Here is a 24,216-nt window from a genome sequence, read left to right as displayed (position 1 = left end):
GTTATGGGTGTATTTGACAGTTATGAGGGAAAAACTAACAAGGGCATCGCTGTTATAACTATTATTATTATTTTGTGTTTGTGTGTGTGCAGAACAGTCTTGATTCTGGATAAGATCCAAAGCCCTTTACAAGCCAAGCAGCCAGAATAAACAACTAAATCAACTTCATTAAAAACCAAAATTAAAATATAAAAAACCTAAACCTGCCATGCTTTTGGAGCAACTTGAAATAAATAGTATCCTGAGAGTAGCGGTAATTTGGGATTTTTCAGTGACCCCCCAATTGGCCGTGATCTGGGATTAAATCATGCATGCACACACTGACTGATCAACCATCCTGTCAAAACTCAGATTTAATCCCGGGTCAAGGGTAATCTGGGATAGTGAAACACCCTTACAAGTCATTCAGACGTCCCGTCAAATCAACCCAAAAACAACCCCCCCCCCCCCAACCCTCCGCCAGCCCTCACCCCCACCCACCCAAAAAAGGTCCTCTATTTCAACTCTTTGGGAAAAATAAAAATTGTATGTACATTTATGAGGTGGTGTGTTATATCGATTAAATCCAGCGTGGACCCCCTCCCACCCTTACCCGAAACACACCTTTAAACCATTCTTCAACCCCCCTTTTTGGCTGCAAAATAAGTACTAGGTTAAGAGAACTCCCCGCGCGATCCGACTTGCTCGTGCTTGATACAGAGAGAGACGACGGACTTGACTCTTCGGCTCTGACTCCGCCCACCTTTATCCCTGCCCTCTCCTCATTGGCCGTGCAGCTTGCTCCACTCCGCGCAGGTGTCCAGTTCTTTGGCTGTGGCGTGCGGGCGCACCTTGCAGAAGGCGTTCTCGAAATCCTTGAAGGCGGGGGGCGCGAGTGGGGCGGGGAGGCCGTGCAGGGGGGCGGGGGAGGGGGCGGAGGCGCAGGCGGAGGCCTGCTGGCAGAGCTGCTGCAGTTCGGGGACGGAGAAGCCCTCGGTGCGCTGCAGGACGGCGGCCACCTCGCGCTCGCTGAGGCGGCACCCGAGCGGGGCCAGGGCCTGCAGGAGCACCTGCCTGCGCCCGCCCGCATCCGGCAGCGCCACGCAGTAGCGCTTGGCGAAGCAGCGGTGCGTGGCGTCCTCCAGCAGGTCGGGGCGGCGCGTGGCACACATGGCGATCAGCAGGCCGCCCGGCCCCGCCCCCGGCCCCGCCCGCGCCGCCTCCAGGCAGGACCGCAGCTGCCGCCGCGCCCCCTCGTCCACCAGCGCCTCCGCCTGGCTCACCAGCACCACGGCCGGCTGGCGGGCGGCCGCCGCGGAGAAGAGCGCCCGCAGGAGCTTGTCCGCCTCGCCCTTCCACTCCGACGCCAGGGCGGCGCCGCTCACCCGGAAGAAGGCCGCGCCCAGCTGGGAGGCCACGCCCCGGGCCAGCGCCGCCTTGCCGCTGCCCCGCGGCCCGAACAGCAGGACGGTTCTGGGCGGGCGTCGGCCCGGGCCGGGCCGCAGAACGGGCCACAGCAGGTCCTCCTCCAGCGCCGCCTTCGCCTGGGCGTGCCCGGCGCCCAGCTCCGCCCAGGGAGGGGCGGGGCTCCGATCCAGCAGCTCCCCCGTCACCACCTCCAGGAGGTGGGGCTCGGCGCCCTTCAGCAGCTCGCCCGATTGGCTGCAGGGGGCCGGGAGCTTGGGGCCCAGGTGGTGCTGTGGGTATCCGTGGTCTCCGCCCCCGTTCTCCCCCGTCAGCCCCGCCGGGGGGCTGTACTCGCCCACCCCGCCATAGGGGGGCGACACCAGGGGCTTCAGCCCAGCGAACTTGCCCAGCTCCTCTCCAGCTGCCTGGGACGGGGGCTTGCTGGGTTTGAAGGTCTGGGGGCCGGCGCTGGCTGGTCCGAACCCGTTGCTATGGCACTCGGCCTTGACCTCGCTCACGCCGTAGGGAGAGCCGCCGCCGGGCTTGGCGTGCTCATAGCCGTACTTCCTGTAGCGGGACCCCTCACCTTCTTCTTCCTCCGCCGACATTTCGAAGGCCTTCCTCTTCAGCGCGCCGCTCGGCTCCACCCCCCCTAAACCCTGGCCCTGGTAGCCGTAGCTGCCCCCCACCGCCGTGGGGCGGGGCGGCAGGGGGGTGGGGGCGGCCAGGCTGGAGGGCAGGTAGGGGGCGGGGGCGTGGGTGTAGCTGGGGGCCAGGCTGGGCTGGTGGGGGTAACTGCTGCTGGGGTAGTTGTAGACAGGACCCGGGGGCGTGTAGCTGGGTACCAGGGTGGGGGCAGGCTGCAGGGGGTGAAGGGGGGCGGGCGGAAGTGCTGTCCCGGGCTGGGGGCAATAGCCTGAGGAGAGGTAGGTGCCGTTGTAGGCGGGGGCGTAGTCGTGGGTGGAGGGGGCGCCGCACGAGCCATAACTCGGGTCCGAGAGGGCGTTGCTCGCCACCCCCGCGCTGCCCGCCCCCGCCACCTTGCCCCCCCCGAGGCTCTCGTGGCCGGGGGGCGGGGCCAGAGTGTACGGCCCCTCAGCGGCGTGCGAAAGGGGCCAGGGGTCCAACTCGACCTTCTGTCCGTTCAGGGGCCCGAATGGCCCCGCCTCGGGGTACCCGCCCATGGGGGCGCGGTCGTAGGGGCTGTCCAGGGCGCCGGAGTACTTCTCCGCGTAGCGCTTCAGCAGGCTGGAGGCGGTCAGGGCCGAGATGTCGTCATTGGCCCAGGCGTAGCTGTAGCTCCGCCCCCGCCCGCCGTGCAGCTCGGGCTTGTGGGCGGGGGACGAGGTGGTGGAGGAAACGTCCAGGTGCTGCTCAGGCCAGTGTCTGACAGACTGAGCGTGCTCCGGGGTCCAGTGCATCTTCAACAGGCCTGGCGGACAGAGAGGGAGAAGTGGTTAGGAGAAACAGGGTCGAACCGACCTCACAACATCAGAGCTCACCAAATCGACTTATCACAACCTCACAGTACAGTGGCCAGTACTGATGAAGACCTCCTGTGTGGTCTAAACCATTCACATGATAAAAATTTTGGAGAATTAAATTAAAAGCGAGGCCTTTTCCTAAGTAGCACCGCAGGGAGACACATCACAGACAATAGCTCGGCCCAGGAATCAGTCGGCCTAGGATCTGTGTCTCTGCGCTCTCTAGCAACCCCTGCTGGTCGATTCTGTTCCCGCGGTCTTGCTGGCTAAAGCAGTACAGCAAGCTTGTCTTGTGGGCCGCAGTGCAAAAAAGCTGGCAACATTGTGCGCTTCAGAGTGCGTCCGTTTCTACTGCTCTCCTGTTGTGGCTGCGCAGTGTGCGGAGTTGTATCTGATTAGGGATTCCAAATAGGGCAGAAAACGGGCGGAAATGCATTAAAAAAGAGAACATTTTTACATTTTCCGACAAGAACCAAACATTTGGTCAGACAAATGTTTAAATGGTGTTAAACTGCTCCTCCAAGCCCAACACAGTGCAGTGAAGTGCTCCTGGTATGCTTGGTGTTGAGTGTCAGTGTGGTGAACACTGTTTCATTGCTGGGCTGTGGGAGAGATCTGCTGCTGAGGTTTCATCGGGGATTGAGCCAAGTTTCACTGCTGCAGCTGGTAGCCCAGGGCCCTCACATTGGCCATTATTTGTGCTGCACTCTCCTTTCTCCCAACTACCTCCCTCTCTCTTTCTGTCTCTCTCTCTCTGCCTTTCTGTCTCTCTCTCCTTCTCTCTCTCCCCCTTTCTCTCTGTCTTTCTCAGATGGCGGTAAAATCAGGGCTCTTGCATCTGCACCTCTCCCTCAGGAGCTATTATTGTCACCCAGCGCATGTACCGCTGAGCCCCCTCCCCCCTCTCCCCACACACTCATTCTCCAAAAACCTCAGGGGCCTGCTGGATAGAGGGAGGGGAGGGAAGGGGAGGAGCAGGAGGGAGGGAGGGAGGGAGGGAGGGAAGAAGAGGGGGTGGGGGGTTAGAATGGTGTTCTATTCACTGTGAATTTCCCATGGAACATTGAGAAGCTGGAATGCCTTTTCTACTGGCCATCTCCGATTCATTATTCCAGAATCTTCCTGCCAAAGGGGAGACTCAGCCAGGAAATGAACTACGGGCAAAAAAAGTCTTTTTCTCTATCATTCTGTTTTTCACACTGTCTTTCCTTGCACTCTCTCTTTCTCTCCCTTTTTCCATTTCTCTCTCTCCCTCTCCCTCTCCTTAGAGAATGCGCCCTGGGAGTTGGTTTGTTACTGTTTGTTTGGGGAGAGCTGTGGCTGAGGGGAAAGGACTCATTAAGGAACGACTATTTCATTGGGGCCTGTTTCCCCGTGTTTGTGAACTGTGTAAATAAACACATTGTAAAACTGCTGCCAGAAACTACCCTCTGATGGACGGTGTGTGTGTGTGTGTGTGTGTGTGTGTGTGTGTGTGTGTGTGTGTGTGTGTGTGTGTGTGTGTGTGTGTGTGTGTGTGTGTGTGTGTGTGTGTGTGTGTTCCTGTGCGTTTCCCCAGCTTGTGAATGTGCACAAATGCTTGTGCCTGTGTATTTAGATCTGTACGCGTATGTGTTGGTGCACGTTTGCATGTGTTTACATGTGTGTTCTTGTGCCTGTGCATGTGTTTGAGTGTGTGTCTGTGTGCATGCATTTGTGTTTTTGTGCATTACCGTCCTTGTGTACATGAGAAAGTGTATGTGTACATGTGTTCATGTGATTGTGTGTGCAAAAGACCATGTATGAGTGTGTCTATGCTTGTGTGAGAGAGACTGGGAGAGAATAAGAGTGTGTGTGCACAAGTCTGTGTATGTGTGTGTTTGAGTGAGAGAGAGATGGGGAGAAAGAATAATCGAGTGCGTGTGCGTGCGTGCGTGTAAGCGACCCAGGCATTGGTAATTTCAGAGCTCTCTCTCTGGCTGTGCTCTGCACGCGTCCGAGTGTGTGTGTGTGCGTGTGTGCGTGTATGCGTGTATGCGTGTGTGCGTGTGTGCGTGTGTGCGTGTGTGCGTGTAAGTGACCCAGGCATTGGTCATTTCAGAGCTCTCTCTCTCTCTGGCTGTGCGTGTGTGCGTGTGTGCGTGTGTGCGTGTGTGCGTGTGTGTGTGTGTGTGCGTGTGTGCGTGTGTGTAAGTGACCCAGGCATTGGTCATTTCAGAGCTCTCTCTCTCTGGCTGTGCTCTGCTGAGGCATTAGTGTGACATTCCAGGCATAGCAGGGCATTATTGGGCTGTCAGGACTGGGCCTGGGGTGTGGAGGAGAATGCCGGAATAAAAAAACCATAGAAGAATAAACGACAAGGACTCGCATCTCCTCCGGCTCCCCCCCTCCGCAGGCCAGAGAGGCTGTAATATTTATACGCCCGTCAGCGTGCGAGGTGCAGCGCTCCGGCGTTTTCCTCCCGTTTCCTTTCGTTTGCTGCTTTTATTGTCCCGCGTGACTTTTCCTCTCTTTTCTCCTCGCTCCTCCCTTTCTTCGACCCTCCCCCGCCCACGTGTGTGTGTTCAGATTATGCCGGTTAATTCTCCAATAAGCCTCCGCTGGCAGATGGCCGCTGAATTATCACCCCCTTCGTATTCAAATCCCGCCCCGCAATCTTCCCCCAGATTCCCCCGCTCGTCAGGAGGCTCCGCCCACTGTCTCCGCACCGCCACAAACACGCGTGCACATGCATGCATCAGTGTACACGCATGTGCACACACACACTCGCGTGCACACACACACACTCACACACACACAGGCCTGTCATCCCTAGCCCCCGAGGGTTCACCACAGAGTTAGTGGTTTGGCTTTAGGCAGAGTGAGAATGCGATTAAACGTGCTTCAGGAGTCCTGCAGCTGCAGAGCCTGTTGGAGGGCTGCTGCGTTTGGGACCTTCGTTGTGGCGGTTTGGCTGTGCCTGAGGCCTGTCTTGGAAGACTGAGTTAGTGCCGGTTTAAAGGTGGGGTTTGAAAAGCTGAATCGCAGGCTTTCAGTGCTGGGTTATACAGCAGAATTCTCAGTGCTAAATCAGCTGTAACAGAGTTTGTATGAGTCAAACAGCAACCAAAATGTATGCTGTTAGACTTGAATGTACTCAACCACAGTTGATTTCACACTGGATACTTTGCAGTATAGAGAGCTGTAGCTACAGCATTGCAGAATGTGCTGGTTTGGGATGGCTCATAACGGGTGTGTGTGTGTGTGTGTGTGTGTGTGCGTGTGTGCGTGTGTGCGTGTGTGCGTGTGTGTGTGCGTGTGCGTGTGTGTGTGAGAGAGAGAGAGAGAGACAGTGAAGAATTGGAGCACAGGGGGAGCTCATAAAAACTGCTCAGGGAAAGAACGGGACCCCCACCCCTTACCCCGCTACCCCCCACCAAAAACCGAACCTCCCCCTGCTGACCCCTCATGTGCTGCACACTCTGCCTTGGGCCACTTTTGGGGGCCAGAAAACGAACTCCTGGGTGAGCAGGGGGGAGAAGCAGAGCAGAGGGGTACTATGAGAGACCATGTGGCCCTCTGCGTGTGTGGGAGGGTGGGGTGGGGTGGGGGGGGGAGAGAACAGCTCCACTGGGTTGCAGGTTTAAATCCCCAGATGAAAGGTACTACTGTTCTGTACCTCTACCTCTGATGAATGTTCTTTTTTTGGGGGGGGGGGGGGGCATGGCTGTAGGTTTAAGTCCTGGTTGTGGTCGTGCTGTTTTGCCGTATATATAGAAAAGTGCAGATTGGCTTCCGTCAGAATACAGCTGTACAAATGCTGAAGGCGTATGCTCTGTATAGTGTGTTCCCTGCATAGGGACATCTGCTACGCAAACCAATAACCCTTATAAAGCAACATCCCTGAGCCGAGCGGCCAGCTGCGCAAACGTACACTCATTACATGAGGAAACCATCATAATAGAGCGCCTTTAATATATATGTATGTGTATTTAAAAATATATATATATATATAATATATATATATGGCTCTGTAGAATCAAGACTAGGTGCTGAAAGCACTAACAAAGCAATTGAACACATATGACTAATCAAAAATACCCGTGAAGCCATTTGTGCACTATGTATAAAAAATGCTGTAATTTCTACAGGGTGAAACCAAAATGCATAGAATATCCTTAAATAAAAGCTGAGAATGTTAACCTTGTGTAAATTGTTAGATTACACATCTAAAATTGTGGAGTACCAAGACAAATCGATAAAAAAATAAAATATGTCTCTGTCCCAAACAATATGGTGCTTACTGTATATATTAGTATGCAAACGTTTGGGAACCACTGGTAAAATTGCATGTTTCTTTGGTTTTCTAATGAAAACAAGTTACACAACCTCTGCAGGGAACCAGCTTAAACATGACAACTAACTTAAACATGACATATTTCTGCAAATTTTTATGTACATTTACTTTTTATTTGTTGAATTTAACAGGCCAAAAATAAAACTAAATGTGGCATGTGCAAAAGTTTTGGTATGTGTGTTTTGCTTTCCATACCTGATGGGTCTACGAGCAGTTCTATCAGAAATTTTACTTTGCCTTCCAGATCTTGCCTTGACTTAAACACATCCCCTTAACTTTCATTTCTTGATGATGTTTCTGAAAGTGGAAATCCCAAGCTGGAAGTGTGTATATACCTTCTGATAGTCTTTCTCTGCTTTGTAAGAGTCGGTTATCTGTATGTTCAAGTGCTTGGCTGCTTAGAGAAACCCATGGCTGTTGAAAGTGAGCGCAACATTCTGAGAGGTTAGACGGGTATTTATTAAACTCTGGAATTGTGTTCACTTGGCTTAATTCAAGGACTAATGAATCAACCAAGTTTTGAGGCCTTTTAAAAAAAGTATTAATGGATCCAACAGGAAGGGTGCCACATTTTACTGTTTTTTTTTTTTTTGTTAAATCCAGAAAATAAATTGTAATTATGCCTTAAAATGTGTGTGATTTAAGTAACCAGCAGAGGTTGAGTTAACTTTTAAAACTCAACTATGATGTACTTAACTGGACTGTAAAAGGTAAAAGTTGTAAAATTTGAAGTAATGTACCATCTGTGGCTTCCAATCAGCCCAAACCAAACGAGCTCACGATCCTTAGGTCAGTAGGATAGGTTTCTCCGGGTTCAAAAGTCCAAAACAGTCCCTGTTGTTACATAAATCTCCCAGGCTACAGAGGACCAGAAATGTTCTTCCCTCATCCCTAGCGCACAATCTAACAACACAATCTAAACGTGCTAACACACACCCTAACAGCGTTAACGCACACTCTTACAACGCAACCTAACTACGTGGCCAGGATTGTGAAAATGCACTTTTTACATTGCATATTGGCAGGAACTACCACTTCACATTTAGCAGTAAGCATTTATAATAGGTTTACTAGGTTTACTGCCTGTGCTGCATCTAACACTACCTGAAAACCCATTTGCCAATCAGCAGCCAACATAGGCTTTAGAGACACTGTGCACAGACTCTTTAGCCAATCAGTGACTTAAATTAAGTACTTAAGTGCAGGAACACATTAGAAACCAGCAGACACAGCGGCCTGCCAAGATTGGAGTTTGAGATCCCTACATATGCGCTTTTGAGAGTAGTTTTGGGTGAGCGATCCAGGAGCAAGCGCTGGACTCCGCTACGCCACATACAGCGAGGAAGAGTCATGTCGCCGGGAGGAAGACGGCGCAGCGGCGAAACCCAGCGGACGCCGGGGGCTTCCGCTCGGTATGTAGGACGGGGGCGGTGTCCCGCGTGAGCCGGGTTTACCCTACAATCGGGCCCTCTCCCGTTCTTCGAGAGAACGCGTCAGCCTCCTCCCGGCCGGGACCCCCCCCCCCCCCCCCCCCGCCCCCCTCCGTAATCTGCCCGAGGCCTTAATCTGCCGCACCACCAGGGTTAAACCCAGCTGTAATCTGTCTGAAAGCTCAACTCATTCCCCCGCGCCGCGCAAGACGGCCGGCTTAAGACACAAGCAGGAAACAGCGGACAGACAATCGGATCCCTCGCGCTAAGGGACCCCAGACAGTGTAATCAACGGCGATGATTATCATAATCATACAGGATTAGAATAAAGGCGAGCGATAAAACGCACACAAAAGAAAAACTGCGGTATGAAGAGGAGTTTAATTCATTTTTCTGTGGTCATGTAGTTGTGCGGGATTAAAAAATTGAGAGATTGTTTCAACAAAAAATAGTTTGTAAACACTAGCAGGTCAGATTCTCTTAATCAGTAATCAGAAAATTCAGGGAGGTAGCTTGTAACACATAAATTGGATACAATCCTGTCTGTCCTGACTCTTGTCCAATCAGAGTTCAGAATCTCTCGCTCATTGCTCTGAACACACCCGTCCCCTCTAAGACCATAGACAGCTGAATCAAGATTGTTAGGACTGAGCATTTTGGGAACGAAACCACAGACCGCCCATCCCAGGCCACACCCTTTAGCTTTCACACCCTGAGCTGGTATCCAGTCCCCCGTGAGATTAAAAAAACAGAAAGAAAAATACTTATGAATTTTTTATGTGCCTTCCTCTGTATCCTGAATATTTACTCAAACACTGCTGATGGTGCCGAGTGAAAGCCCACACCCCCGACCGCACAAACTGGGACAGATGCGCACACGACTGACTCGCTCGCTCTCCCTGTCTGTCAGTGTGAGAAACGGCCGTCCAGCAGCCGGCACCTTCCCCTGTCACCCCCCCACCCACCCCCTCCTCCTCTTCCCCCAACCCCCAGAGACAAAGGCACAAGGATCCTATTGTCAGGTCTGCCTAATTATGGAAATCTGGCTAATCTATACCACAGCACTCTGCTCACTGCTTTTGTGCAGGCTTGGGACTGATCGGCTGTGTGTGTGTGTGTGTGTGTGTTGGTGCAAGCATGTGTGCGCGTGTTTGTGCATGTGTGCGCATGTGTGTGCGTGTGGGTGCATGAATGTGTGTGCGCATGCATATGCATGTGTGTGTGTGTACATATGTGCTTATGTTTTCATTTGTTGCACACTGTGTGTTTGTGTGTGCATGTTGTATGTGTGTGTGTCAGCGCGGCATGATCCAGCATACACATGGAGTGTGCCACAGCTGAGGGAAGATGTTAGTGCCACTGAGGGAGGGAGGAGGGAGAGAGGGAGAGAGGGAGAGAGAAGAGAGGGAGGCAGAGAAAGAGAGAGAGGAGGGAGAGAAGGGAGAGAGAGAGAGAGGGAGCAAGAAGAGAGGGGGGGGCACACTGGACAGCAGCAGAGCTGAAATACGAGCCCTGCAGGAAACCCGCTGGAGAGAGAGAGAGCCCCGTGTCACTGCTCCCCTGGGGCTGGGGTCCCCCTGACCCTCCCTCCCTCCCGGCCTCCCTCCCAAACCCCCCGCTTTGTCTTGCTGCCCCCAGGACTGTAATCTACATGGCTGTGACATGCCTCCTGCGCCAGCCTTCTATTAAAGCGGCCAGATTGCGCGGGGGCCGCTTGTAAACACGAGCGGGCTGGATCAATCCAATCAGGATATGGCCTTCATAAAGACGCCCCCTCCCCCAGCCCCACCCGCCCGCAAGCGCGCGCTCTTCCTCCGCCCCCGCCGCGGAGTCCGAAAAGAAGTGACCCCCCCGCGTCCGGCGCTAACCCCTGCGGCCAGGCCCGTAACAGTGCTGTTTTTGTCTAAGCGTTCCCCTCGGCCTTCGGAGAGCTCGTCCTGTCAGCTGACGGCCGGGCCCAGCTCGTCTTCTCTAAAGTAGCGCGGCCCTTCCCCGAGACGGGCTCCTAATCCCGCTCTTTATTTCCACCGGAGCTGCCGTTTCCATGACTGGGTCGTATCTACAGGGGAGGTCCAAATGAGTCGTTAGCGATGTAGCCACGGCTGTTAGTATAATTCATATAGACTCTGGAACTTTAACAAAGTTCTGTCTCCCTTCCGTTGCTGCTGAAACATTCCAGTTCTATGCAGCTTCTGAAAAGTACAATACCATTTCAGTGCATGTTTGAATCATCGGAAACTCCCTGTTAACCCAAGCATCCCTGTTTTTAAGGAGAATGGATGATTTGAATATTTGAGATGACCCTCTGGTTAGTCAGTTGTAATATCTGGGATTCTGTTTCCTGTAGAACGTTCTCTAAAGGCTGAGGTGCAGTGCACTGCAGACCAAACATGGCCGAGCGCTTCAGCATTTTAGGACGTAAAACGCAGGGCGATGCACGCTAATCATCTTTACTGCAGCCACCAGAACAATTACGCGTCCAGTAGACACACACACACACACACACACTCACACACGCATGCGCACTGAAGTAATGAGAGGGGATAATACAGTTTGTTTCCCCTCAGAAGAACAGATTTCCAGTGTAACACTGTGGTCGGACACCAGCCACTCCACGCCGAGGCAGACTCTGTGTCGCTGGTTGTCAGGGCTGTGTAGCTGAGGGAGAGAGTCCTGTGTCTCCCCCACAACCAGAGCCGAGTTTGACACGGGGGTGTTTTACGCCCCTCGTAGATCAGTGACAGGCGCTAAGTGTATGCTGGAGTGACATAAGGTTCCGCTGTCCACATAGATTAGCCTTAATTACTGAGTGTCTGTAATAGGGATGCAGGATGCGTTGCTCTTATGGTTCCCTGTTAGGCGCTACTGTATGTTCCTGTCATGACATAAGCTGAATCATCTATTTTATAGTTTTTTTTTTTTTATTCTAAAGTGCTACGTGTAAGTTTAATATCACCGTTGTATGTTTATATCTTCTCACTGTATCTCAGGCTTGGTTAAAAGCCTACCGCTCATCAGCACAGCAGCTGTTTTCCTGTTCTGGATTAAAACTCGCAACCTTGCAAGACCATATGCCCCTGCTCCAGCTGGTGCTCCACACTGTTTCAGTTGCATCCATGTATCTTGTTGCAGTTTTTCAGCTTGGTGCATTATCACTGGTGTGCTACCCGCTGTTGTATACCCACAATGCTCCTGTTCTCACGACATGTGCCTCGTGTGTCTTGAGTGACGGCCTCATAACCCTCTCCTGCACGTGCCCATGCCCACAAATTCTTCTCATCACTTCATTGGATGGGGGGGCCTGACAGACATTTTGTATATGCCTGATCCACTCCCAGATCTTCCACCCCAGTGACAGATTGTCCTTATTCCATCCTGTCTCCCTGCTCTCTTCCTGTTCTCTTCCTACTCTGCTATTGGCTAATCAGCACATTAGCATAGCTCTGGCGTGGGTCAGGCTAAATCGTGGCTGTGTTACAGGGACCCTCATGACTGAGCTTTTAAGGTGCTGGATCCCGTAAAAAAGGGGGTGGGGGCAATGCAAGCGCTCAGCCTGAGAGGGCCTCATCCTCAAGAGCATGTGGCTTCTGCATTTGGAGGAGGGGGAGCAGCGTTTTCCTGGGAGGGGGAAACTGCGTTTCAAGATGGGGGAACAGCGTCTTGGGAAGAGAACAGTGTTTTTTGAGAGGGAGAAACGGTGCTCTGGGGCAGGGGCGGCGTTATGGGAGAGGGGGGAATGGTGTTCCGAGGGGGGAACAGTGTCTTGGGAAAGGAGGGAATGGTGTTTTTGGGGAAAGGGGAGCAGTAATCTGGGTTGGGAAAGCAGGGAGCCTGATCTCCTCTGAGCAAAGGAGCAAAGCCCCTGCTGTTGGAATGCCTGGAATTCTGGGGTCTATTTCCGAAACGCACATCTCGAGGAGGGAGAGAAGGAGGGAGGGAGAGAGAGAGCGAGAGAGAGAGGGAGGGAGGGAGAGAGAGAGAGAGAGAGAGAGGGAGGGAGGGAGAGAGGGAGAGAGAGAGAGGCGCTATGAAGGCAGACATCCTGGCGCCTGATACGCAGGTCAATACTTCTGAAAGGGGAAAGGGAAGAGAAGAAGAGAGAGGGAGAGACCGACATGAGAACAGAAAGAGGTAAAACTGAATTCAAGAGAAAAGAGAAATGGAGAGAGAGAGAGAGGCAGAGCATCAGCGTTGCTTGAGATGTAATTATTGAACGCCATGCTGAGCTCAGATTATCAGCTGATTTGTATTCATGTAAAAAATGAGCAGGTTAAGGTGGAGTGGACAGGAGGTGCTGGCAGCGTTGTTCACATTTCATACAGCCAAAGCGAGACCTGGTCAGATTTTAAACTGGCGAGGAGAAGCCTGTTCGCCTTTCAGAGTGGCAAAGAGAGTCCAGTTTGCATTTCAAACAGGCAGGGAGAGGCCAGTTTGTATTTCAGACCAGCAAAGAGAGGCCCGCTTGCATTTCAGTCAGGCAAAGAGAGGCCCGCTCACATTTCAGACAGGTGAAGAGGCTCATTCACATTTCAGGCAGGGATGAAGAGGCCTGCTCGTGTGTCCCTTTGACTGGTATGCTTGGCCTGATGATAATTATGTTGTTAGGGACTTTATTCAGTATTCCATGCACTGTTTAAAGTTTACATCTGAGGGGAAAATAACACAAAAACCTAAGAATTTCAATTTTGATGTTAAATATTATACTGAATTTATCATAATGTTTTAGAGGGTAAAAATGCAGTGGTTAGTGTTATGTGCAACCACAGTCTAATTAAGTACGTGTGTGTATGTGCACCTATGTTTGCATGTTTTTGTCTGTACGAGTGCATATGTATGTGTATGTATGTGAGTGCATGCATGTGTGTGTTTGTGTGCGTGTGCGTATTTATTGATTTACTGATGGTAAATAAATAATGTGTCCCTTTTATGTGACTAAAGTTTAAGGCGTCAAATTAAGAATTTAAGTGCCCGTGTGTGTGCGCGTGTGTGTTTGTGCGCGTGCGTGTGTGAGTGTGTGCAAGTGTGTATGCGCGTGCATGAGCATGTGTGTGTATGTGCACGGGTGTGTGCGCGTACATTTGTGTGTGTGTGTGCGCGTGCGAGTGTGTGTGTGTGATTGTGCCTGTGCGAGTGTGTGTGTGTGTGTGTGTGTGCGCGTGTGTGCCCGTGTGTGTGTGTGTGTGATTGTGCGTGTGCGAGTGTGTGTGTGTGTGTGTGTGCGTGTGTGCACGTGTGTGTGCCCGTGCGTTTGTGTGTGTGTGCGAGTGTGTGTGTGTGTGCGAGTGTGTGTGTGTGTGCGCGCGTGTGCGTGTGTGTGCCCGTGTGTTTGTGTGTGTGTGTGATTGTGCGTGTGCGAGTGTGTGTGTGTGCGTTTGTGTGTGCGTGTGTGTGTGTGTGCGTGCGCGCGTGCGAGTGTGTGTGTGTGCATGCGTGAGCGTGTGTGTGTGTGTGTGTGCCCGTGCATTTGTGTGTGTGTGTGTGTGCGTGCGCGCGTGCGTGAGACTGAGATTGCTCCTCAGCAGAGACGGGATGGGGCTGCTTGCAGAGCGGTGGGGTGTGCTGCCCCCTCCCTCCCGCAGTGCATGATTAATACTCTCATATAAACAGGAACAGTTCAGGAGGCCTCCACTGCTCCTCTCCCCGCTTAAAATAAGACCGCCGTGGGTGAGATGTTTGGGGGAAATGGGAGAAGGCCGTGATTTATAAATGTTTTCACCACACCAATGGCCTCCATTCCATAACCCAGCAGAGAGAGGGGGGGAGGGAGAGAGAGAGAGAGAGAGAGAGAGAACAGGGAGGGAAGCAGGGAGAGCCAGAGCCAGAGTTTCTCTACCTCTGAAAACAGCTATAGATTTACTGTAACTTAAGGGGACCCCAGAGAAGACTGTTCCCCCAAATGAAGAACCTCAAAGTCCAGATAGAAACACACTGCAAAGCTGAAAGAAGATCAGATTTTTAAAAAATTTAAAAACAAGAAAGAAAGAAGGAAAAAGAAAGAAAATATGATGGGGAACCAGTCTCAGCCACTGAGCTGAAGTATGTGAGGCCTTGTGTTTATGCCTCCTCTCCTGTTCTGGGGGATGGGGACTGGAGGTGGGGGGTATGGTGTTTGGAGTGGCGTGGGTTTTGAGGCACACTCCACAAAAAAAGGAGAACTCCTTGGTGAGATACAGGTCACCTTGATCGAGGGCCTGCTCCGTTGGGCTGCACCTTTGGGATGGGGTACGATAATGGGACAGGGGTGCAAGGCCCTCCCCACCCTGGGCCTGAATATCTACAGCCCCCAACCCCCCACCCCTCTGCTCACTGAGCAGCCATTGCCCACAGATAATGCACCACATGCTGTATGACAGCAGGCCCTGCGATTTATAAACCGTGCGCGATTAGCGATTGGCTGATTATACGTCTATGCGTGAGTCAAAGGGAAGTTATCAATCAAAAAGAAGTGCAATCTGTCTCTCACTCCTCTATTTCATTGTCTGTCCCTCCCTCTTGTTCTCGTTCTCGTTCTCTCTATCTGTTACTCTCACACCTGCTACTCATGGCAATATGCTGGTCTTCTCAGCCTGAAACATGGTTTAGCTTTCTGGGGAACAGAGGCCTTTCTGGGAAGCTTCACTGCAAGAAAGTCTCCAGCTTGCTTAGTCTTTTTTTCCCCACCATTACAACTCATCAACCACGAGGCTAGCATCCTGCCAATTTGCTACCAATCATCCAACTCATCAATCAAACAATTAACAAATGAGCCAATCAGAGTGTCTCAGCAGAGACAGTGTGAGGTATGGTGCTGAATATCGTGTGTGAGGCAGGCATTGATACGTATGTAGCACTGAAGTCATTGCCAGGAGTGTCTGCACTGAAAGTAATGGGCCACAGTGTTTAAGTGTCTGGCTTGTTTCTGCCATTGTCCAAGATAAATGCGTGGCGATTGGCTGCCTCACTATGAATATTCATGAAGCGGGGACAGGCAGAATGTCTATAGTGCTCACGCCAGCAGGCATTGTCAAGCAGAGCCTAGCAGAAATGGAGGCCGGGAGGACAGAAGCCTCCGGGAGGCCTCTCTTTTATTTCACCCCTCTGTCAACGGTCTCCCTCAGAAAGAAAATCGGGGGGGGGGGGGGGGGGGGGGGGGTGAATGGAGCAGAAAAATAAATAAATGAATAAAATAATAAAAGTGAGGGAGAGCTTTCCGGCGCGTGGCTCCATTGCCTGTTTCCCTTCTGGAAGCTGCGCTCCTGGAGCACGAGCAGTGCCAGAATCTCCGTCAATAAGAACAGCTCCACGCTGGTCATTTCAAAAACAACCACCCCATCCCCCTTTGCTGATTATTCACATCCACAAATGGCTCCCACCCCCTCCTCCTTCACCCCCCCAGCCCCTCCTTGCTCCTGCTCCCCTCCCCTCTTCCCCCCGCCCCCCATTCCCTTGCAGAAAAAAAGTCCCTCTCCGTCCATGGCTGCAGGCTGGGGTTTGGGTCATTGTGTCCACTAATATATCAAAGAACAGCTGTTCCAGGGCCCTGCGGTGACCATCCGCCCCCACCCCCTCCCTCCATCTGTCTCCTTCCTTCCCTCTCCTCCACCCTCTCTTTTTCTTTTTTTATTTATAAATAAACTTTATTTCAATTATACAAGTCATTGCAAACAATTACTTCCATCCATCTCTCCAGTGCCCCATCTCTCTCTCTTTTCCCTCTTTCTCATTTTCCCTCCCTCTCTTTCTCTCTGGAGTACACAAACTGGCTTTTTTTATTTTATTTTTTTTTTTTAAAGAGTGACAGCAGTCGCAGTCGCCAACAATTCTTTCACTTGCCTTCTATCTCTCTCTTCCCCCCCCCCCTCTCCCTCTCTCGCTCTCTCTCTCTCTCTCTCTCTCACTCTTCCCCTCTCTCCGTTCGGACCCCAAAGTTGCTCGAGCACCAGGATCCTTATTGTTTGAAAGGGAGCCGAGTTCCTGATATTTGCCATGCTCGTGTTTGTGTGCGTGCCTGTGTGTATTTGTGTGCGTGCGTGTGTGTGTTTGTGTGTGCGTGCATTTGCACGTGCGTATGCGCGCGAGTGTGTTAACTATCACCAACTGCTCGGCTCAATTAAACTGCGTTTGTTCAGCTCACGGAGATTTTCCAAAGTGAAATCTGAAACCACTGACGTGACAGGAAGGCCGTTCGCTGTGTCACAAAGAGAACAAATTAAACGGGGCTGTTCTTTATTTATTTATTGACTTATTTGGTCATTTGCCGTTATCCCCTTCCTCCCACTCCCTTATTGGGACCGTATGTCTTCCTGCTTTGGAATGCTTTGTGCCCAAGACCCCCTGCAAGCTTTCGTCCCTTCCAAAACCAGTCCCCGCCCCTCATTAGTTAATTGCGATCTTAATTGAAGTGGAGGGTTGGCGTAATGAGCTCTTTTTAATGATGTTGAGCTCAGAGTGGAGACGCGCTGGAGGGGTGGGGGTTGGGCGAGCTGCAGTGTGCCCACCCCCACCCCTGCCCGAGCCCCTTCGCCTTGGCCCTTGCAGGCTAATTAAAGCCCATTCACACCCCTCCATAATGGCTGCCACTCTCGCTCGCATAAACACTTGAGCCGTAGCCCGTGCGTACTCAAGCACCCGCCATCCCCGCTGCAAGAGCGCTAGCCACCGCACCGCTCGTTAGGAGAGCCGCGCTTCCACGGAAACGCCCCTCTCTCTCTCTCTCTCTCTCTCTCACAAAACCCCCGGCATCCCCCACTTTTGAGCTACACCCCAAAGCCTAAATATTTTGGTTAAAAACCAAATTCACACGCTGTTTCTCTCCGCCACCTTCGAAAGATCAAATTCCCAGTTTCATCTTGAACCCCTTTTAAAGACAAAATTGAATCTGGCGCATCTTCAAAGATCAGACCCACATCACACAACCTCATTTTCAACCTCATTTAAAAACCAAATTCACTCTAGTTTCATCTTGTACCCCTTTTAAATCCAAACGCCAGGGGCATCTCTGGAAGAAGCGTGACCACGTACGTTCGTTAGTGAGAGAAGGGTGACCGTGCGTGTGCGTTCAGAGAGGATCTTTAAAACTGGTGGGGTTTGGAGCTGAGAGCAGCATGTGCAGCCCCTATGTCTCTATGTGAGTGAGGCAGTTAAGGCAGCTGGCCTGGGACTGATTTAGGAGGCTGTTTGAAGTGAAGATTACAGATTCCTCGCTCTAAACTCCCTATAGGAGTATACATGGCTCTCAGAATCTCTATCGGATTTCCTACCCAATCCGCCTCGGTCACCTCCCAGCTTGTGTTCCCAAAGTGATGAGCCTGTGTGTGTGCGTGTGCGTGTGCGTGTGCGTGCATGTGCATGTTTACATGCATATTGTGTGTGAGATACGCTGGTGTGTGTATATGTGTGTGCGCATGGATGGCCACATTTACGTATGTGTAGGTGCATGTGTGTGTGTGCGTGTGTGTGTGATTGTAATGCCTGTGTGTGTTTGTGAACTACAGCTGTAAAATCAGCAGTCAGGATCATGTGTGGGAATGCCTGGTCTTTCTAAAAAGGAAATTCTGACATGGAGGTGAGACTCTTCACGTGTGCAGCACACAAGCACAGGCCCCCCTCACGCTTATAAACATTTGTGGAAAATTCTATATCCTGCTGGAGCCCGTCTCTGGGTAAGACATGAGCCTCCCTGTGTCTCGGACACTCTTAAAGTAAACGCGCGGGACATCTAACGCTCCTGTCCCCGCCCACCGCCCAGCTCCAAAAACTCCATTCTCCCAATCCCTACCCCAGTCTGTTCCAAAAACACGTCTGCCCCCTTCTACTGGCTGGCCTCTTCCAAAAAAGTTGTACCCCCATCTCCACCCTGGCGTCCCCTTTACTTCCAGTGGGGATCTGGGCCCAACAGAGCAGCTCTCAAACAAACTGCACTACATTATGCCCAGCGACCAGATCCTCCTATCGCACTAACACTCACATCAGCCAGTGACAGTGTTAGCAAGAGGCCATGACCGACCGTGCTGTCGGACACATTTGACCTGGACACCACAGTGCCCGAGAACCAGAGATCCCTGCGGTCCGGACCGGTGCCATTGTGACTTTAATAAAATCCCTCTGTCGGTGCCATTAAGGGCGAGGGGAAGGAGCGGCTCGGATTCTAAAGGAGCTCCCCACATTCCGTCGGAATGCTGTGACATTCCGGGATATGCTATAGGCCTGTGCACCCCAGCTACGGACCAGCAAGCCGACCACGGATGGCCTGAAGGCTCTCTGAAGCCGGTCCATCGCCTAACCTCAGCAAAAAAAATGGATTCTGAAGTTGCGTTTTCAGACCCTTTCAAATTAAACGCTGATTGTGACGGGCTACCGCTGTTGGCAGTATTTCCGGTCTAATAGCAACAATTCCATGCCTTTGTTGTAATTAAATGATTGATATCTAGGAGGGCTTAAAGAGGCTTGATTAAAATGTTCTCATTTTGCGAAACTGACTGTGATTAACTGTAGGTTTCATGGCCTCTTTTATAAAATGCTAGAACAGCATTTTAACTGAGGAGACTTCTAAGTAATCTGGTCTCTAATTTCTTTAGTAAGTGAAGATAAATGGAAGTATCTAGCTCTCACCCAAGGATCCGGATGACCCTTTCAAGGTCGGTGGTTCTGTCATCCATGGAAAATACAAGGAAGTAAAAGCAAAGCTAATAGCTAAGGATTCTCCTGACAAAAAAATAAAATAAATAAATACATTCGTGAATTTTCTTTCAGAATGCATTACACACTGCAATCACAAATTTGTCACGGATGTAATTCTGTAACTGGTAGAAAAGAGAATGTGGCATGAACATTTGAAATCTGCGGCATGTGCTTGTGAACTCTCCATAGAGTTAATTCCCCTGTGTGAAATGTGAAGCCTGTTGGAGGGGCAGCAAAACATCCGCCGAACGTGCCTTCCATGTCAAATGATCTACAAACAGGTCCACAGACCGTACGCACAATTCAGAAACACACTCCGCTTCGCATCGTTGTGTCCTAATGCAGGCATTACCAAAGCGCAAGACACATTCTGAGATGCATGCTCCAAAAAACAGGCCCAGCTTTTCATGGTTTTTTTGGTGCTATACATTTTTGTTTTCCCACCCTATTTAAATAAAAAAAGCATAACTGTTTTTTCAACCCTTTCTCAGTTTTGTGGAAATCTTGTCACCTTCCTTCATGCCCATTTGGCCAACAGAATCCAAACCCATGCTGGCACAAACCATCTATAGAAGCTTAGAGGAGGGGAACCATGTAAAAAATATTCTCGTAACTGCAAGAGGTGATAACTATTCACAGCTACTGTTGATGTTCTGTTTTACCCCAGGAGGTATGAGAGCTGGGCTGGCGATGGGGGCATGTGACCTGCTAAATATACTGGAGCATTATGCAATGAGATCACTCGCCCCCAGAAGAATGCTGCTTATGACATCAGACCCTCTAGGCCCACCAGGATGGGGGGGGGGGGGGGGGGGTGTGAGCAGTTAAATTGGTAAGTAAGTCATCCATTTCCTCCTCTAATTAACTAATACAGCAGGGATGATCTCTTTGCTGTAGACAGGCACAATTGCTACTGTTTGGTTCTGAGGGGTGAGTTTACTGTCAGGGTTTAAAATCTGACCTAGACAAGACCATTGTTTAACCCTCATTTGACGGATAGTGAACGTACACAATGGCATATTTGTGTCACTGAAATGATGTTCGCGATGAGGTCGCGACTTGAGACTAAAGGAACCAGGTTTACTGTGCCCTTTACTCATGTACCCATCTTCACTTACTCAATCACTCACTCTCTGAGTCACTCATTCACAGAGACAGTGGCTCCCTCAGCAGTGAACAGCAGTACTGACATTTTGTCACTAGAGGGCAACAGGATTATAAAATCAGCCTCTGTTTGACCTTTTTTTTTAACAGAAAGGCAAATAAAGCACCCCGAAGCTGACCAGTACTAAGCTGAACTGTACTGAACTGACAGGTCTTTTCCAGAGGTGTTCTGAAGAGGTGTTCCAGAGTGCACAATTGTCAGTTGTTTTCTCCAAGCCCAAAGGAGGAGAACTCTCCCTCACACTCTTTCACGAAACACACACACACCTGCATGTTTATCTGTTCAGTGCACATAAATGGAATATGATTAGCATTGATTGGCAATTGATCACTATCAGATCACAACAGAACTCATTCACAGATCAAAAGTTGGCTTCTAAAATGGGCATATTCCAGCAGAATATGAATCAACCTGCGATTTTCTCCGCCTGATATCCGGGTCCACAGGGCTGATCCGGCTCACTGGCCACAGTGAGGAGGAGGAGGAGGAGGAGGAGGAAGAGGAGACGAGACTCATAGATTGATTGCAGTGAGGAGGAAGAGGAGGCGGAGGACGAAGAGCGACTCACTGTAAGGGACGACAGGACTCAGCATTCTGGAGAGCTGTTCTGCGGAGATGGCGGTTTCTCTGCGGTGAGGTCCAGGTCAGTGTCTGCTCGGCTGCTCTCCATGGCTGACCCGGGCTCCAGCAAAGTCTCCAGCACACCCAGCCCTGCAGTGCACAGGAGAGTCCCGTCAGCCCGAGACACTGACGCGCTGTCATACATGTTCACACGTGCGTACACTCCTACACTCCTCCACGCACACACACACACACACGCGCACACACACATACACATACACATGCGTACACTCCTACATGCACACACACACACACACACACATACACACGCGTACACTCCTACATGCACACACACACACACACACACACATACACTCCTATATGCACGCACACACACACACACACTCCCGCGCTGTCATACACACACACATACTCCTACATGCACACACACACACACACTCGCACACACTCCTACATTACATGCACACACAAACACACACTCCTACATGTACACACTCACGCACTGTCATACACGCACACACAGACTTTACATACACACACTTCACACATATAAAGACTCACAGTCTCAAAACAGATGGGCAGGTATGCAGAAATACAAACAAAGGTACAAACGCACACTTGCACAAAAAGGCTCAAAAGTATATTTGCAAAAATAAAAATGCACATAGTAAAATACAAAAAAAAAAAAAAACACAGGACACTGATTCGGTCATGCACACACACACATGCCTTGTATACACTCACATTCTTGCAAAGACACACAAACACAAGCACGCCGCACGCGCGCACGCACACGCACACTCTCGCATTCTTTCACAATGACTCACACAGAGGTATTCATCTGAGACAGAGGGGCTGGACAGCAGGGCAGCTCACAGAGGGCTCTCTGAACCGGCCCGGAGAGAGAGAGAGGACAGCGCACCGCCCCGCACCGAGCGCCCCACACCGCCCCGCACCGGGCGCCCCACACCGCCCCGCACCGGGCGCCCCACACCGCCCCGCACCGGGCCACCGCTCTCCTCTCACTCAGCCCGCACACGCTCACAGTCAACTGCTGCACCTTCCATAGTGGAACATTGCTTTAGACTATATTAATAATTGAAACAAACTTAAAAAATTTATTTATTTATTTATTTTTTTTAAGCTGTATTCATTCAGTTATTCTCAGGTATGTAAAAATACGAGTGATAAAAAGAAATCTTGACCTAATCCACTACAGCATGATGAATCGTAATTGTGTTAACAGAGACATTTTGTAAAATTTTTATGGATATTAACATTACTTAAATAAACAAGCATGCATCTGGACTATAAACAATCAGAAATATTGTATATAAAACTAAATATTAGTTTAGATGATATACAAACAGTGAAGTGCATAACATTTCCTTCGTTACAAATGCACCCATGTTCACATAACACAGAAATATATAGATCCATTCAAATAAAGAAATTCAAAGCTAAAGTTTGAAAAGATCCTCTTTTGTGGAAAATATTAAGACTGCAGAAATCACTTTTTCATAGTTAAGACTTTTAGTAATACTCATTGCAGCTATACTTGGTGAAAAGTTCCTCATATAACTTTTAATTTATAAATATTTTTTTTAAATGTCAAACTGAAGGCAACTCTTAATTCTGATCTAGCTCACACATACCAAGACTATACTGCCTTTGCCACTTAGCAGATATGAGAGCTTAGGACATATTAAATCAAAATATATAGTTAGTCTGCATTATTCTACTGCATACCAGTCACATTAATATTCATATTAAACTAGGGTAAATTTAATAAACTAATAAGAATCATCAATATTCCACATAATTATGAACTGACTGACTCTGCAAAAACAAAAAAAAATATCACAGTATGAAGCATTGTAAATTCATAAATGGGAAACTGCAAATCCAACAGATATTCATAACCCTGTGTTTGAATGAATGAATGTGGACGTACAGACATGCGCTACCAACATGACGAACCAAGTAGCCAGAAATCTGCTTGCCTGCCTGGAAAAGTGCCCGGCTTAAAAAAATACGCAACGTGAGTTTAAGAAAACAACAGCCGCTGAGTGCGGTTGCATGCGTAACCTCAGAACATCCAAAGCACACAGTTAGAGCGCCCTGACCACAAACCACAGAATCACACACACACACACACACACACACACGCAGACCGCGCTCTTACATCAGATACACCAGGTCCCGCTGCTCCCAGCCCATGCACGCCGCGAAACGCAACTTTGCTCCGCGCTCCAAGATTTACAAAAGAAATGTGAAGAAGACAGCCTGCGAAAAAGTGGGGTGTGCAGAGGCAGCTGGACCTCATCAGCGGAGAAAGAGCAAGCAAAACTCGGGGGGGGGGGGGGGGGGGGGGGGGGAGGGGGGGGAGAGTGAGGGGAGAGGGGGAGAGGCATGCAGGACCGAGCGAGGCATTGCACAGAAGACGGGCTTTTTCTAATCATTCTGCAACTTCAAAGAAAAACACAAACACAGACCATTGCCTCACACACACACACACACACACTCACACACACACACACACACACACTCACACACACTCACAGCCTGCACTGAACCATATCTCTGAGAGGGGAGCCAGCCTGCCTTACCAGTTCATAACTGTATTTCCTGCGCAAGATTCTGGACACAAAATAATCCCCCGAGCTGGAGACAGAGCTGCTGGTGTGCAGCGCTCTGATTCTCTTCTCTTACCACATATGGGACCGAGCGCTGTAGTCGCTCTCTCCCTCTCTCTCTCTCTCTCTCTCTCCCCCCTCTCTCTCTCTCTCTCTCTCTCCCCCCTCTCTCTCTCTCTCTCTCTCTCTCTCTCTCTCTCCCCCTCTCTCTGTAAGTGACAACACAGCACACTGAACTGAATCCCCTCCCCCACTCTCCCATCCCCCTCTCTCTCTTTTTTTGTTAAAACTATTTAAGTGTGTGGGGGGGTGGGTGGTGGTGACCAATCAGGCGCTGTGCAGGGGCTTGTATCCCCTTGCCTGGGAGAGGGAGAAGGGAGAGACAGAGGGCAAAGTGAGAAAGGGAGAAATTAGGGGACGGTGTAGGAATTCACTGAGATTTTCTTGGGAATATTTCTTAAAAGCTTCTCTTTGGTGTCCTCCAAGCTGAAGCATGTAAATATTCACACACACCCAAGTGTGTGCGTACACACATGCACACACGCATATGCACACACAA

General features: G+C 50.5%; 1 protein-coding gene across 2 annotated transcripts; it reads right to left on the bottom strand.

Moving 5' to 3' along the window:
* Nucleotides 1-512: 512 nt before the first annotated feature.
* si:dkey-157g16.6 (uncharacterized protein LOC561837 homolog) lies at nucleotides 513-23,767 on the bottom strand. 2 transcript variants are annotated; one of them, XM_035380892.1, is made up of 3 exons: nucleotides 23,631-23,767; nucleotides 21,008-21,150; nucleotides 513-2,818 (listed from the first exon to the last, which is right to left on the bottom strand). In XM_035380892.1, the coding sequence occupies exons 2-3, from the start codon at nucleotides 21,030-21,032 to the stop codon at nucleotides 762-764; spliced, it is 2,082 nt and encodes a 693-aa protein (XP_035236783.1). In that variant the 5' UTR covers nucleotides 21,033-21,150; nucleotides 23,631-23,767; the 3' UTR covers nucleotides 513-761. The 2 variants fall into 2 exon arrangements, with proteins under 2 accessions (XP_035236783.1, XP_035236784.1); XM_035380893.1 differs by lacking the exon at nucleotides 23,631-23,767 and adding an exon at nucleotides 23,207-23,302.
* Nucleotides 23,768-24,216: the final 449 nt, after the last annotated feature.

This window comes from Anguilla anguilla, chromosome 11 (genome assembly GCF_013347855.1).
Source record: "Anguilla anguilla isolate fAngAng1 chromosome 11, fAngAng1.pri, whole genome shotgun sequence".
Classification (NCBI taxonomy): domain Eukaryota; kingdom Metazoa; phylum Chordata; class Actinopteri; order Anguilliformes; family Anguillidae; genus Anguilla; species Anguilla anguilla.
Note: the sequence above shows the minus strand (reverse complement) of the source record. Positions and strands in the feature narration are given on the sequence as shown.

Coding starts and splice junctions, on each gene's coding strand:
- si:dkey-157g16.6 (XM_035380892.1), bottom strand. CDS start 21,032: ATGCTGAGTCCTGTCGTCCCTTACA. Junction 2,819..21,007: donor GAGTCCTGTCGTCCCTTACA/GTGAGTCGCTCT, acceptor TCTGTCCGCCAG/GCCTGTTGAAGATGCACTGG.